At 36.8% G+C, this 14,344-nt stretch overlaps 1 protein-coding gene across 6 annotated transcripts in view; it reads right to left on the minus strand.

Annotated features, from left to right (window-relative positions):
* Nucleotides 1-14,344, minus strand: part of INVS (inversin) — a 76,790-nt gene that overhangs the window by 34,584 nt on the left and 27,862 nt on the right. For 3 of the 6 annotated variants that reach the window (XM_015855084.1, XM_015855086.2, XM_015855087.1), the window contains 3 exons: nucleotides 11,422-11,595; nucleotides 6,317-6,484; nucleotides 692-872 (listed from right to left, as the gene is read on the minus strand). In XM_015855084.1, the coding sequence (XP_015710570.1) occupies nucleotides 692-872; nucleotides 6,317-6,484; nucleotides 11,422-11,595 (523 nt within the window). Of the gene's footprint in view, nucleotides 1-691; nucleotides 873-3,470; nucleotides 3,613-6,316; nucleotides 6,485-9,349; nucleotides 9,394-10,290; nucleotides 10,358-11,421; nucleotides 11,596-14,344 lie in introns of those variants that run through there. The other 3 variants (XM_015855088.2, XM_015855089.1, XM_015855090.1) reach the window with 3 other exon arrangements.

Raw genomic sequence — 14,344 nt, forward strand, 5'->3', positions numbered from 1 at the left:
AGTTACTTTCCAAGACTTTTTTTTAAAATCACTTGTCTGATTGGGAGTGGTTGATCAGTAAAAATTAAATAATATAACCTGTAAACCAACTTCACCAGGTACAAAGAAACCACAATACATCGCAATGTGCTGAAAGCAAATGAATGAGTAAGGATATGACAGTCAGTCTCTCTGCATTGTGGAACAGTAACACTTCCCTCAGAGCACCTTTTGAATTGTGCATGACTGTCTTGACATGAAGACAGTGTAGTGTAATTTCTTTCTTTTTTAAGATAAAAAAAAATAAATGCAAGTTTGGCTACTTTCTTCATACATTTCAATACATTGTCTTGGGCACATATTCCTCTTTGGAGACTGCTGCTCTAGAGCAGCAGTTTTATTCAGTACTAGTTTCCAGAGAAACTTCTTTTTTAAAGCCTATGAACAAAGCTACATGCAAGAACATCTCATGCACTCTAGTTGCTCTTAAATCATGAGCATATATTGCCTGCTGATATTTTACGGTTTCTTTGGAGAACCTAAGGCTGAAATAACACTCTACACGCAAAATTCTAATACTTGTATAGCAGAAACTGACTATTATTGTTCTAAGAGATTATAATGCAATGCTGGAATTAAATAAAAGACAGATACAGAGATTAAGTACTGCAGCCCATGATCTATTAAATGATTTTGGCATTGTCCAGTTTACCAAGTAAGGCTGCCCAGTGAAGAGGAGTTCGAAACAAGTTGTCATACGATGTCACATTGCAGCCTTCATAGGAGGTCAGGACATCAACAACTGCCACATTCCCATCAGCAACAGCAAAATGAAGGGGAGTTCGTCCTTCGTAGTCTTGCCAGTTAAGCAGAGATTCTGTAGGTGCAGCTTCCTTTAAGAAAACATAAAAATACAAAATTAAAGAAGTACTCAAGGCAAAGAGAAATACTGTACGCTCTTCTCAGGTATATCTGGAGTCTCACAGAGATAAGGTGTCCTTGTTCAGTAGAATATATTATATATATATACATATATATATATATATATATTTATATATAATAAAGCTATAGCTTTATAAACTATGTTTTGTCATCTTGTAATGCAAGTGACTCTTTACATAGATCCTGAAAAGACTGTCTCATGCTACTGTGAAAATAACTACATCTTCTTTACTTGATTTTCTAAATTAAACACAACATGTATCTCAACATACTCTTCTCCTATGACACTCATATTGGCACAAATTGGTCTTATAGCTTTCATTATATTACTTTTCCTAGCATTTTAAAACCACATGACTATCAGTATTTCCACCAGAAATGTCAAGCTGACAGGATGAGAGAGTACTTCCAACAAACATAACTACTTGTCCTGAGCTTAATTTTGAACATAAAGTCTTTAAGAGTACTATGATTATACATTTGAACATATAACATAGCAATTAATAGATATAGCTTCACTTTTCATCACATTTTATTAAAAATATGCTAAATTTCTTTCACATAAGTCCCTGTGGTGTATAGATTTATATTACCATGATTCCTTTTCTATTTTTTTTCTAAACAGATTGCTCTTCATGAATTTCTTTCTCAGGCAGAAGAGTAAATTCTAATGATCATCCTTTTAGCACCACAGAGATCTGCAAATGGTGAATATGATAAAGCCCTACAAAATAACTCTAAACTTCATCTTCTAGAAAAGAAAGCAGTAGCTCAAGAGAAAGCAGAAAGCCAATCAACAGAAATTCAAGATGCAGGACACCAAGCATCTAGAACAGAAGAAAGATGTCAAAATAAGAGCTTAAATAAATGGTAGGGTCTAAGCCTGCTGTTCTATTTCCAATGATTCAAAACAATTCACTGAAGTCACATGCACATCTTGTGCAAAAAAAGGAAGAGAGACTTGAGATTTTTAAACTATAATGACTTCCAACAGTAGAATGGGTTTTGACCCATGACAACCAAGAAAAAAGATCATCCTGAAAATAATATTCCACACTATATTCCGTAATGTATGAAACAGAAGAGAGAGACTGTGATCAGCAGCTCCTTAACAAAACAATGTCAGTTCCTGATTCCTTTCTCTTTAAAATAGTTGAAATTTTTCCTATAGACTTTACGAGGTACACAACTGTGTAAAATTACCTGTATTTGCATTATCCGAAATACATTAAGCATTACACAGAAAACTAACACTCAACACCGAGAACATTAAATCAAGCAGCAGAAAGTCAGGATATGATTTCTACCATAATATTAATCTACAAGGCTGTACATTCCATGTTTTCTATTTAATAGATAAAAATAAATTTAATCATATTTCTTAAGTGCCATCTGGCTACATTAATACTGCAGAGGGAGCCTCATCTGCAATGCCCTGATTCTTTGCATCTTACTCAGTTTCTTTGAAAATGTCAATTTTGACTTCTTAATATTTAATTTTCTAAAGTGAAACAGCATATATTGTCTATACTGTATTTAACTGATATTTATGCTCTCTGTCTTACACACCTAAAATATCTGATGCAATTTTTTACATCAGTAGTATTAGCCATGGTTTACTAGACCAAAAAAATTAATCTACTTGAAACATATTATCGTTCATTACTATATCTAGCCGCTAGCACAATAACAGATGATCTATTAAAAACACAGAAGTTGATAAATATGAATCTCTAATTAAAAATAAAATCGAAGTTGTTATATGCAAAATATACAGTAATCAAAGCATGAATACCATTTATTCTAATGCATTCTAATTGCATTTTTCTGAGTCATTACAGTGGAATGCTGTTCCCTAGCTTTAGTAGTGCTCAGAAGCAAGCTGTCACTAGGCTTCACTTCTGCTTATTCAAACAGCTCGGTAGAGGGAGTATAGAACCCACTGCTATAAAATCAGAAACAGCATTTAAGAATCACTTTTAAGAATCACTAAAATCAAATGATATGTCCAGATCTAACCTGCACTAGAAGAAAATCTATCTGAACAAAATGGGCAAAAAATAATTATTATTCTACTCTTTACCTGAAATTTATTGATGTAAACTAGAAAGCTAATTTTTGAACCTTCCAAAGCAAAAAGCCAAACTAAATAATCAAATCCTAAAACTCTTGGCTGAAAGTGACTGACATTCTATAGAACACATCCAATGATCCATAGCGTCACTTTTTCAAAACAAAAAGGAATCTTTTAATGATAAAGTCACAGTTCACATTATAGTTTAGAAATACTTGCGTTTTCATATCTTTGGCTACTTGAACAAAAATTCCATAGGAAACCTCATTCCTACATTCAAGAGTACAGTTTCTTTGTACTACAAGTGCTTTTGCTGGAAAACTATAACTGTACTGTCATACTATATTAATATTTCAAGCACAGTACACAGAAGAAACAGAAGCTACACATGTGTTTTTTTTTCCGTAGCAATTAGAACAATGGAATTGCAGGCAACAATGGAAACGGTTGTATAAATAAATGTCATGTCTCTTACCATGAAGAATAAACAAAGAGAAGAGATACAAAACAGAGACAGAGTACTAAGCAGTTGCTTCCATCATATTAATGGAACTATATCCTGTTCTTTTCTCCTTAAATCTTCCCAACGTTTTTCATGTAACCATGCACTGCTGAATCTGGAAAGGTGGAAAAGGAAGTTCACCATGAGAGGACCTCCAGATGAGAGTTTCTCTCTGCTTTACATGTTTAATTTCTAAAAACGTAATCGGTTTCATTTTCACTGTATTTCATGTATTCTGATACTAGATGCAGTCAACTGTGCTTAATTGCCACCAATGTAAACTGAACTTTCTTACTTAGCACTGAGTTGAGCTCTTTTTGATATTATTTTTACAGTTCCAATGGGCTAAGTATTGTGTGAACATGAAGTAGAATGACAATTCTTACTTTTATGGATTTAAAAACAGGAGACAACAAATGGACACATTCAGATGGCAGAGCACAGAAAACCAAGACAGCATATTTCAGTATCACACACTGTGGTCTCAATAAAACCAGCAGCTTAACTTTTGTCGAGGTTTTGTACAGCAGCATAGAACAATTTTAAGTAGAATGATAAGGAAAAATCATTTTCCGTGGAATTCTTCCACAGTGTTTAAGATAACATGGCAGAAACAACAGCAGTGTTATTTGTCAGATATCAGTATCTGACCACTATTACAGCAAAAGCATGTAGCTTATAGCACTCTATAATGAAAGCACAAAGTCTGTGCTGGATATGACCAAAACTAAAAAGCCCAACCCAACAAAAGGGCAACAGTGACTTTGTCAGAGTTGCAGATCTTTCACACTACTGTCACTGCAAAACTCTTCTGGTGAATTTAGCAATGCCATTATGTAAGTTAAAACACAAGATAATTAAAATTTTATCTGTATGGATGCATGTGGTAGAAACAACATGCAGAAAGAATTTAAAAGTTTATGGAGTTAACCTGTATGTTAGGACCTGGGGAAGGAAGAGAATCAAAGGTAATGCTTGGGCAATAGATTTGGAACTGATAATACGATAAAAAGCAACTAAGAAAGGAGAGCAAGACTATAAGCCCTGCTTTAGTCGTGTCACCTTAACACTGCCAAGCAGGTATCTAAAAAGATAGGTAAGAAAAACACTTAAGTTCTAAGACACAACAAGATTCTGATAGTGGGTTACATTAAGAAGCACCCACACACAAAAAGAAAAGGTATTTATACTTAAAAGCAAATTCAATCATCAGATAGATTACCCAGTAATAAAATTTCCTTATCACCAACTTTTACAGCTTATCCTGGGTGCTAAATGACTTTTGCATTTAAACTTGTAATATCTTATGCCCACCAATAAGCACACATAACACTGGAATATGAACAGTTTGGTTCATAAAGAAATGCACAGAAAAAGACTAGAGGGACACAAGAACACACCCTTTTGGCTGTCAGAGGAGAAAACAAACAAACAAGCACCAAACAACCTTGACACTTGTTAGGATTCTGGGTTCCTTACACAGAGACTTTGAAAACAGCATTAGAAAATGACATATTTTTGAATTTTCCTAGTGAACCTTCTTCCTATTTCCTCCCTGCCATATAGGAGAGAAGCAAGTGAATGTTTATGTGTGGGACTGAGTCCTCATGTAATTGGCCGGGGCCTGTAGAATCACAGAATCATTAAGACTGGAAAAGACCTCTAAGATTACCTAGTCCAACTGCCCACCTACCTCCAATGTTGCCCACTTAGCCATGTTCTTGATCATGTAAAGCTTAAAAGTCTAAATTTTAATCCTTCAACCCATACCAACTTTTCAGCAAATTTATTCTCCTAGTGAGGCAGAACAATAAGCTGGGATATATAAATTAAAATGGATTTAATCTTGTTTGTAACAATTTAGAGTGATATTACAAATATTTTGAATACTCACAAGTAATACAGAAATCATATTAATAAAACACTGGGAATTTTCAAAAACTATTTTTACTGTAAAGGATATCAGCAAAGATTATCAATGTGATTTAGGTAAGAACCCGCATATTTTCCTCGTGCCATGGGTAACTTATCAGTCTGCAATGTAAATAGACACAGAAGTCATAGTTAGCTTACAACCAACGTGTCTTGTTCTGAAAAACCTCTGAAAGGCAGAGGTATATTGAGATTGTTATACTGAGAGAAAATTAAACTGAGACTTTTGTATCTTTTCAGGTTAGATAAGTTTAGAGATTTACATGGAACAAAAAAAAAAAAATCAAGGTTGAAATCAAGCTAAGGGCATGATTTTAACATACTAATTACAGCTGTCAGCTATGGAAATGAAACTAGAAAGAAAATAAGCCATCAAGGACACATTATTTAGTACGAAAAGAAAAATATTTGTGAAGTCTTTCAAACAAACTGACCAATAGCTGACTGATCACTGATCAACTATTTCCTAGAATTCTAACTCAAAAGACAAAATTTGGTATTACAGCAGTCAACAAAAAATAAACATTCAAATGACAATGACAAGACACGCAACAGAGAATTCACCATGCAATTGAGATGAGTAATGAGATATGTTCATTTTAAGTAGGAGAACTTTAAAACTCTCAAAATGAACAGTTACACATATCAAGCTGATTAGAAGAGTATAGATAACACACTATTTAGAACAAAGATATTCACCTAGAGAACGTGGAAGAAACATCCTTCAGTACAGCAAAAATACCTGAGATTATTTCTTACTGACTTCTAGTATTAGAAAATGATCTAATCTTTCAGTAGAGTCAAAAGAAACATTTCAATGAAACAATGAATATTTCTACCACAGCAAAGTAATAAAGACCAAAAGGGTATATAACAGGTTTTCTTACCAGAATACATTTCACCGTGTGAATTGCACTCGGATCCTTATTGTTAGCTGCCCAGTGAAGTGGGATTTTTCCTTCAATATCTGGGATTCCAATATTTGAATCATGTTTTATAAGGAGTTTCACGTGCTCAGGGTTATTGTAGTAGGCACTCCAATGCAACGCAGTTTGCTGAAACATAATAATCGTGTTTTACAAAAATGGCAAGAGAAGATGAAAATCAAAGTTTGTTAGAACTTGAAATATGATTTAATTATATTTTCACAGCGTAAAAAAATATTTGAGGTTGGAAGGGACCTCTGGAGATCACCAAACCCAACTCTACTGCTCAAAGAAGGGCCAGTTTCATCAGGACACTTCCAGTCAGATTCAGAATCTCTTCACTATGTCTCTGGACAACCTGCTCCAGCTTTGACTTCCCTCACGATGGAACAACAAAACCAAAAACGTCTTTTCACAGTTTGAAGTATCAACTTTGAGTATCTAAGCATGCACATTGCCTCTTTGAATTTGATAGTTGCCAACCAGCCTGGTCACATTCCAGCTATTTATGCACATTCATAAGAACTTTCCTCATCCTTGTGTTGTTCAGTCTAAACAGTCCCAGCTCATTCAGTCTCTCCTTTCTGTCAGATGCTCTGACCTGTTAGTAACTTTTGCAGCACTCCATTGGATTTGCTCCAGTAAATCAGCTTATAGCCAACTTGATGTCTAGCAGAACTCCTAGGCCATGTATGCCCAACCCTCTGCCTGCATGAGGCCCAGCCCAACTGATAATGCAACCCAGGCCCTGCCCCACACCATCTATCCCCCAGCTGAGTCTCTGCAACACCAAGCAGCCCAGCCAGGCCCAGGAGCACACCCATTGCTCAGCAGCAATCAAATGCTGACAAGCTATTAACACCGAGCTGCAACCAGGGCACAGGGAGCATGCCATACGTTGCCTGCTCAAGTTATTTCCATTTTGATAAAAGAAATTGAGGACAGGTTTCAGGATTGCTGAAAAAAAAAATAAATCTTTTTTTGGTATATTTGCAACTCCATTTTCATTTAACATAAATATACTATCTGAGAATCATAGAATTGCAGGGGTTGAAAGGAACCTTGAAAGATCATCATGTCCAAACCCCTGCTAAAGCAGGTACCCTACAATAGGTTGCAAACATAGGCATCCAGACAGGTCTTCCCTATAGGAGATTCCATGACCTCTCTGGGCAACCTGCTCCAGTGCTCTGACACCCTTAACATAAAGAAGTTCTTCCATGTTTGTACATACTTCCTACATTCAAGTTTTAGGCCATTACTCCTTGTCCTTTTGCTACGCACCACTGAGAAGAACCTGATCTCACCCACCTGCTTCACATCCCCTTCAGATATTTATAAACATTAATCAGACCACCCCTCAGTCTTCTTTTTGCCAGGATGAACAGACCCAGGTCACTCAGCTTCTCCTCTTAAGGGAGATGCTCCATGCCCTCCATCATTTTTGTGGCCCTCTGCTGGATTCCTTCTAGAAGATTCCTGTCTTTATTTTTTAAACAGGAGTGCCAGAACTGGACACAGTATACAGCTGCAATCAGATATTCAACTAAAAAATCTGATTGCAACTCTATACTTTTAAAAGCCCTATCTTACCAGAGAAAAATAATATTCCTCCTCACTTCACAGTCACATCTTGTTCACGTCAACGCTTTTTGGCAGTACACACATTTGTGAACAACTGTTTTCAAGGAAAAGTACTGGAAGAGTAAAATTTCATTAAAATTCTCTAACAACCACCTTGAGAACACACTAAGAATTGCAGTCACTGCCATTGAACCAGCTTGGTATGTTAGCATCACAAATATCCCACTAATTCTCTGTTTTTGTTGCTCTTTTCTTCTTTTAATAAAAAAAATAAAATAAGTTTTGTTATTTATATACATGAACTATATAATATATTTCAGGAGGGTTGCTGTAAAACTAATGGCTGCTATTTTAAAGCACACTGTCAGAGGGGGGTGGTGGTGGTATGGCTGTAGAGGCTGAGCCTTCCCACCAATGTTCTATTAAATTTTGTAGCTGTGCAACAGATGACAGCAGAGGGGCACTCTGACAAAACGGCATCTGACATGAAAATGTGTATGAAGCAAAGGCATGTAACTGAATTTCTCCATTTGGAAAAAGCGGTACCCACCAACATTCATCAGTGCTTGCTGAATATTTATGGTGACCAAACAGGATGCGAGCACACTGAGGTATTGGGCAGCATATTTCAGCAGTGACAATAGTGATGGTGGGTAACCTCTACTGGTGCAGATATTTGCAAGTGCAGCATACAATCTCTTGTTCATACTGGCAAAAATGCATAACAAAAGGCAGTGGCTACATTGAAAAATAGCCTTTTGTAGCTGACATTTTGCTCTAGCAGTGTCACTGTGCTCTCTGTATCTGTTGTAGTCTCCATGGGAATAAATAGGAGGCACTACTTTTGAAGCATACCTTGCACTGCACGTGTTCTTACGTATTTCTCGTAGAAGATCAATTGCTTTCTATGAGGATTCTTTGACTACGGCAAGAGAATACTATACATGGCACTTGGTCAGACAATAGGGTAATGTCATCAGGTGCAGCCATTTCAGGCTTAGAGAAAATACTGGGCCTTGGTATTAAGCAATCACGTCCAGGTTAGAATAATCACTTGAAGCAGGTCTCAGTACCAGAGCTGCACTATGCAGAAGAGTAGTGATTAGTTAGGTTTTCTTCAATTTAGATATCCCTCAGAATGACAGAAATTAATGGAAAACCATATCAAAAGATTATTTTCTGCTAGGGGAAGACAGAACAGAATATTAACAGCAGACACTGATTTGTTTTGAACAAAGGTTTTGACACTGTCTTTTATCACTCAGAATACCACAGGCTGAGCACCACTGGATCTAACGTTGTACAGTTATGCAATTATACAGTTGATAGATAAACAGAGGTTAAACAGATGTTTCATATGAAAGATTATCATGATAGAAAGATAATCTATGATAAATGGAAAATGCTCACCAATGTTGAAGGCTCGCAATAAACTCCACAAAGGAACGATCTCCAGAGAAAGAGAACCTGCCTTAGTGGTGGTCAGCCCTTAAATGAGATCTGACAGAGGTGGAGCCAAGCTCCACCCCTTCCTGTATAACAGCTGAATTACTTTCACCTGTGCTCCTGCAGCTGACTCATTGCTTGAATCAGAGGTTCAGGCTGTGATCAACAGTTTCCCATACAAATGTATATGGACCAACATCAGGCCAATAAAACACCAGATAAATCCATATTGCTAATACCTGACAGTCAGTGCTTTTCATGTGTGCTATCAATGGTTATCATTACAAAAGCAAATGTTAGTATATTAGTAAGTAGTTTATCCATCAGACACATCCTTCCCAACTGCCAAATAGTACAGGGTTATAAGAAGCAGAATTATTTTATTTCCCCATTTCCCCCACTTCTCCCTACCTTCATGTCAGCAAAATGCTACATAGCACTTTGATTTGAAATTGGAGAGAAATAACTGCTGCAAAACATCTGTGTCTAAATTAGCATCCTTGAATAGTAAGATCGAATGTGTGAATTTACTAACTTATCCTTTGCACCTCTGTACAAGAAGAAGGCAAAAGGAGCCTATTATTTGTGTTTGTTGCTTTAGATTATTAGTTTTGTACCATGATAACATAATATGATACTAACATTTTTTGTTTACTCAGGTGCTCACTGAGAGAGAGCTCATTCTAAGACATAACTAGAGAGGCTGAAAGTAGACTGAAAACTTACACCACATACAATGACATATAGCCTAGCACCATAGCATGTTCAATCCATTGCAGTCTGTCAGAATATGAATTTAAAAACTTCTAGCGGTAGAAGTTTGAAAAAAAGTTAACATATGCTATCTCTTAAGTGAAGCTAAAGCTGACAAATGCATATGGGCATAAAAAGGTTTCACTACTTACAAACCAAAGCAGTTTCCTTTACTGGCTTCTCTCACAATCTATCACAATCTACTTCTCAATCAATTGCCTACACAGAAATAAATGTAAAATACAGTTATTCTGTGACATTTTCCAGAATAAATTTGACAATCTTGATGCACAGTTACAATAAGGGAAATGAATAAGCTATGTGCCAACCAGGGTTGAACCTGTTGGTCTCTGTTCCCAAGAGTGCCTAAATTCCATTCTTGCTACTTTGACTACTCATGACAAGAACTGGAATAAAAGTGCTTTATGTTTTGTGGAAAATACTGGCAATACTTTAATACCGCTTTGGAAATTCTGTTGAAATAAAAGCAAGGTTCCTAAAAGGTTTTGGCTGGTTTCCAGATGCTTTTGTTAATTAATTATAACGTGGTCAGGAATCAGCATGACCTCTCCAGAGTGAATGCTGTAATTACAGCCAGGGTTTCCATGATACATGTTAGAACACCCTGGAAGGCAAACAGCTTATTGCTAGGGCACAGGCTGATTCAACTCTATTGTCTGGAGAAGACAGGAGATTCATTTGTTGGAAACAGAGCTTGCAGATGGCTAATTCTATCATCAGGGAAGCAGAATAAGATAAGGATTTCAGAGTTTACACAATGAGACTGCTAGAAAGCCCAGTCGTTTGATACAATAAAAACACACTACATAAGATACAAATGATATGATAATGCTCACTAAAGCCAGTCTTGCCAAATTGGTATGTTAATCATGAAGTGATACAAGCATGTGATTGGAGCACTGACATTTGATTCAGTGGTAGATCAGTGCCTGATGGGAAGATTTTTTGCATGAGTTCCAAGATCACTTACAAATTGTAGAAAGACAGCTTTTCTTCTGAATGTTTAAAAAGTCCCCATTTCTCTATTAGATTAAGTACTCTGAATATGAATGTAGGTACAACAAAATTTTACATTATTATCATCAGGAAAATATTAATATTGTTAATGGTCATCAGTACAATACCCCTGATTGTTGCTAACTCAAAGGATCAGAAAAAATGTGTTAATCTACTGAAATAATTTTTCCCATGCAAATGTTTTTTTGCAACTTCAATTTCTAAACCTGCTACAAACATTGTCTTAAAATAAGTAATATTTTTACCTTGTTTCTATCCTGGGTATCCACTTCTCCAGGTGCCATATGTTTTAGCAGCAAAGCTAAACATTTGGGGCTTTTGTGACGTGTCGTTAAATGTAATGGTGTCATACCCTCTAAATCCTTCTGCATCCAGTTCCCTCTACGAGCCAGTAAAAGTTTCATGAAGCGGTAATTTCCCTGGGTAAGGAAAATTAGGAGAAATTTCAGTTTATAAAACAAAACAATGATACTGTTTTGATATATTTACTGTTGCATCACAATACTTTAAACAACAATAACAACACCTCTAAGATTTGGAAACCCATAATAAAGATCTTTAAGAAACCAAAACATTAAGTTCATATCTTCTGGTAGTGTAGTGTAAGACCCGGCTCACCATGTAACAACTGAAATAAAGCCATTAGATATGGTTTCAGCAGGCAAACAGATATCAAATAAGGAATATAACTAAATATAAGAAAGACTGCCATTTTGTAAGGAATTGCAAGGAATGGGGGTATTTCTGTATACCCTAAGACTCAGAATTGTGAATCAATTTGTCACCATAATGGTAGGGTAGAGATGGGCCAAACAGTCCCAGAGATGCCCACAGTATCCAGTGCCAGGGCATACAAATATTTCTGTTTTCTTTTTCAAAACGTGATATAGAAGCCATAAAGAATGAAAAGGCAGATTTCACATATGTTACCATTCCGGTCTTTGTCTAAGAGTTGAGCACTATGTGAGCAGAGTGGATTTCACCAAGTACGCCTAAAACAAATATAAGCAGCTATTTTATTCCTGTTCTGCTATTTTATTTCAAAATGAAAAACAGGAAAGACCTATCATGAATATGCTTGGCCAAAATAACCTTCTTCTGCTTCTACAGTTAGTCATCATTGACCCCTGCTCTTCAGCGAAAGCCCTAAAAGCCCTACACCTGCCAAAAATCTTACTGCAAACCTGTGTGCAAATGCAAACTTCTGTTGCCAGAGACAGTTAACAGCATTCACAGCAAGTTCAGCAAGCAGTGAGTGACTAATTCTCTTTTTTTTCAGCTGGATATCACAGGAAGCATAACATTAGCATTCTATCATTTTCACACACAGACACGCACCAAGGCATGCACTGACATACAACTGCAGAACAGGAAAGCATTTGCACAGCTACTAATAAATGCAGAACACATACAATATGAATTAATAATAAATTTCAGGATGAATTAGGGAGAAGAAAATTTTCCATTATTACCAACATATTTTACAGGTAAATATAAGAAGAATTTGCAAAACTCATTAAAAAAGAAAAAAAGCTAGCAAAAAAATGCAGTGTATCATGCTGTGGTTGGCAATTATACTGGGGAAAGACAACATTAAATAACTTGAGAGAATATCAGACTTGGAAGAAATATAGCTGCTATTCTCTATCACGGAGGATAATACATTTCCTTTATTTTCAGTATTTCCTACTCAATGTCCATACACACACGTGAAAGAAAAAAAAACTTGATTTTCTCTTGTTGATGGATATTTATTGAAAGATTTACAAATATACTGTGCTTTCAGAATGAATTGAGTGGGTAAGAAGACAAAGTTAAAAGAATACATAAAACTAAAGGAACGCATTTTTATTGTTTGAGTTGTAACTAAGGAAACATGCATTTTCATTACTACTTTCTTTCCCCACACTCTATCTTATCTTCGCTGTTACCATTTTTCTACCAGTTACTACTACATTATTCTGTTGCATGCTTAGCCCCTAACAAATACCCCTCCTTAGGAAATGAATCTGCAGTAAATCCTCTCATTCTGAAACAAGAAACATTCTGTTTCTTCCAAACAATTTATGATTTATTTATTTTTTAAAACATCACCAGAGATGACAACAATGAAACGACAATGACCTTTTACACTACTTATCTGCAGTGCTCCTCTTCCCTAGCGAAGTTCAGGATAATGGGATACATGATACACAACTGAACCCAACACAGGCACAAAGGTATAGGTAAAGAATCCCAGTAACATTCACCTCGAGTACTGCGTTCAGTTTTGGGCACCTCAGTACAAAAAGGACATGGAGGTCCTGGAGCAGGTCCAGAGAAGAGCAACAAGGCTTGTGAAGGTCTTGGAAAATCAACCCTATGAGGAGAGGCAGAGGGAGCTGGGGCTGTTTAGTTTGGGGAAAAGGAGGCTGAGGGCAGACCTTATCGCTCTCTTCCAGTATCTGAAAGGTGCTTACAGTGAGAGTGGGGCAAGTCTCTTCTCACTGGTGACAGGACGAGGGGAAATGGCCTCAAGTTGCGCCAAGGTAAGTTTAGGTTGGATGTTAGGAAACACTTTATTACAGAAAGGGTAGTTAAACACTGGAATAGGCTCCCCAGGGAGGTGGTTGACACAGCGTCCCTGGAATGTGTTTAAGAGCCATTTGGATGTGGTGCTTGGAGATATGATTTAGCAGAGGGTTGTTAGAGTTGGGGTACTATGGTTAGGCTGCAGTTGGAACTGATGATCGGTGAGGTCTTTTCCAATCTGAGTAATTCTATGATTCTATGACAAAGCCACACTAACACGTGAGGTCACACAGTATCACAGTATCACAGTCTCGTGCGGGTTGGAAGGGACCTTAGAGATCATCGAGTCCAGCCCCCGGGATTCGAGCCTCTGTGTAGCAGAGCGGCACTTCTACCACTTGCGCCACAGGGATTAGAACCCGGGCTCGTGTGTTGCAAAGCGGCGTCCCTACCACTGTGCCACCGGGGCACACGTCCTTCTGGTCCACGTTTCATCTCCCAAAACACACAGGCAAACACAGGTTCCTTCTGGCCCATAGTTCAAAGGCGCTTAGTAGTACAGCAACACTTAGAACAATCATTATTTTGATATTACTATTGGGAAGTTTTAAATAGCATTATACATCTCTAGTACCTGGCATTCCAGTAGCACAATAG

This window comes from Coturnix japonica, chromosome 2, assembly GCF_001577835.2.
Source record: "Coturnix japonica isolate 7356 chromosome 2, Coturnix japonica 2.1, whole genome shotgun sequence".
In the NCBI taxonomy this organism is placed as follows: Eukaryota; Metazoa; Chordata; class Aves; order Galliformes; family Phasianidae; genus Coturnix; species Coturnix japonica.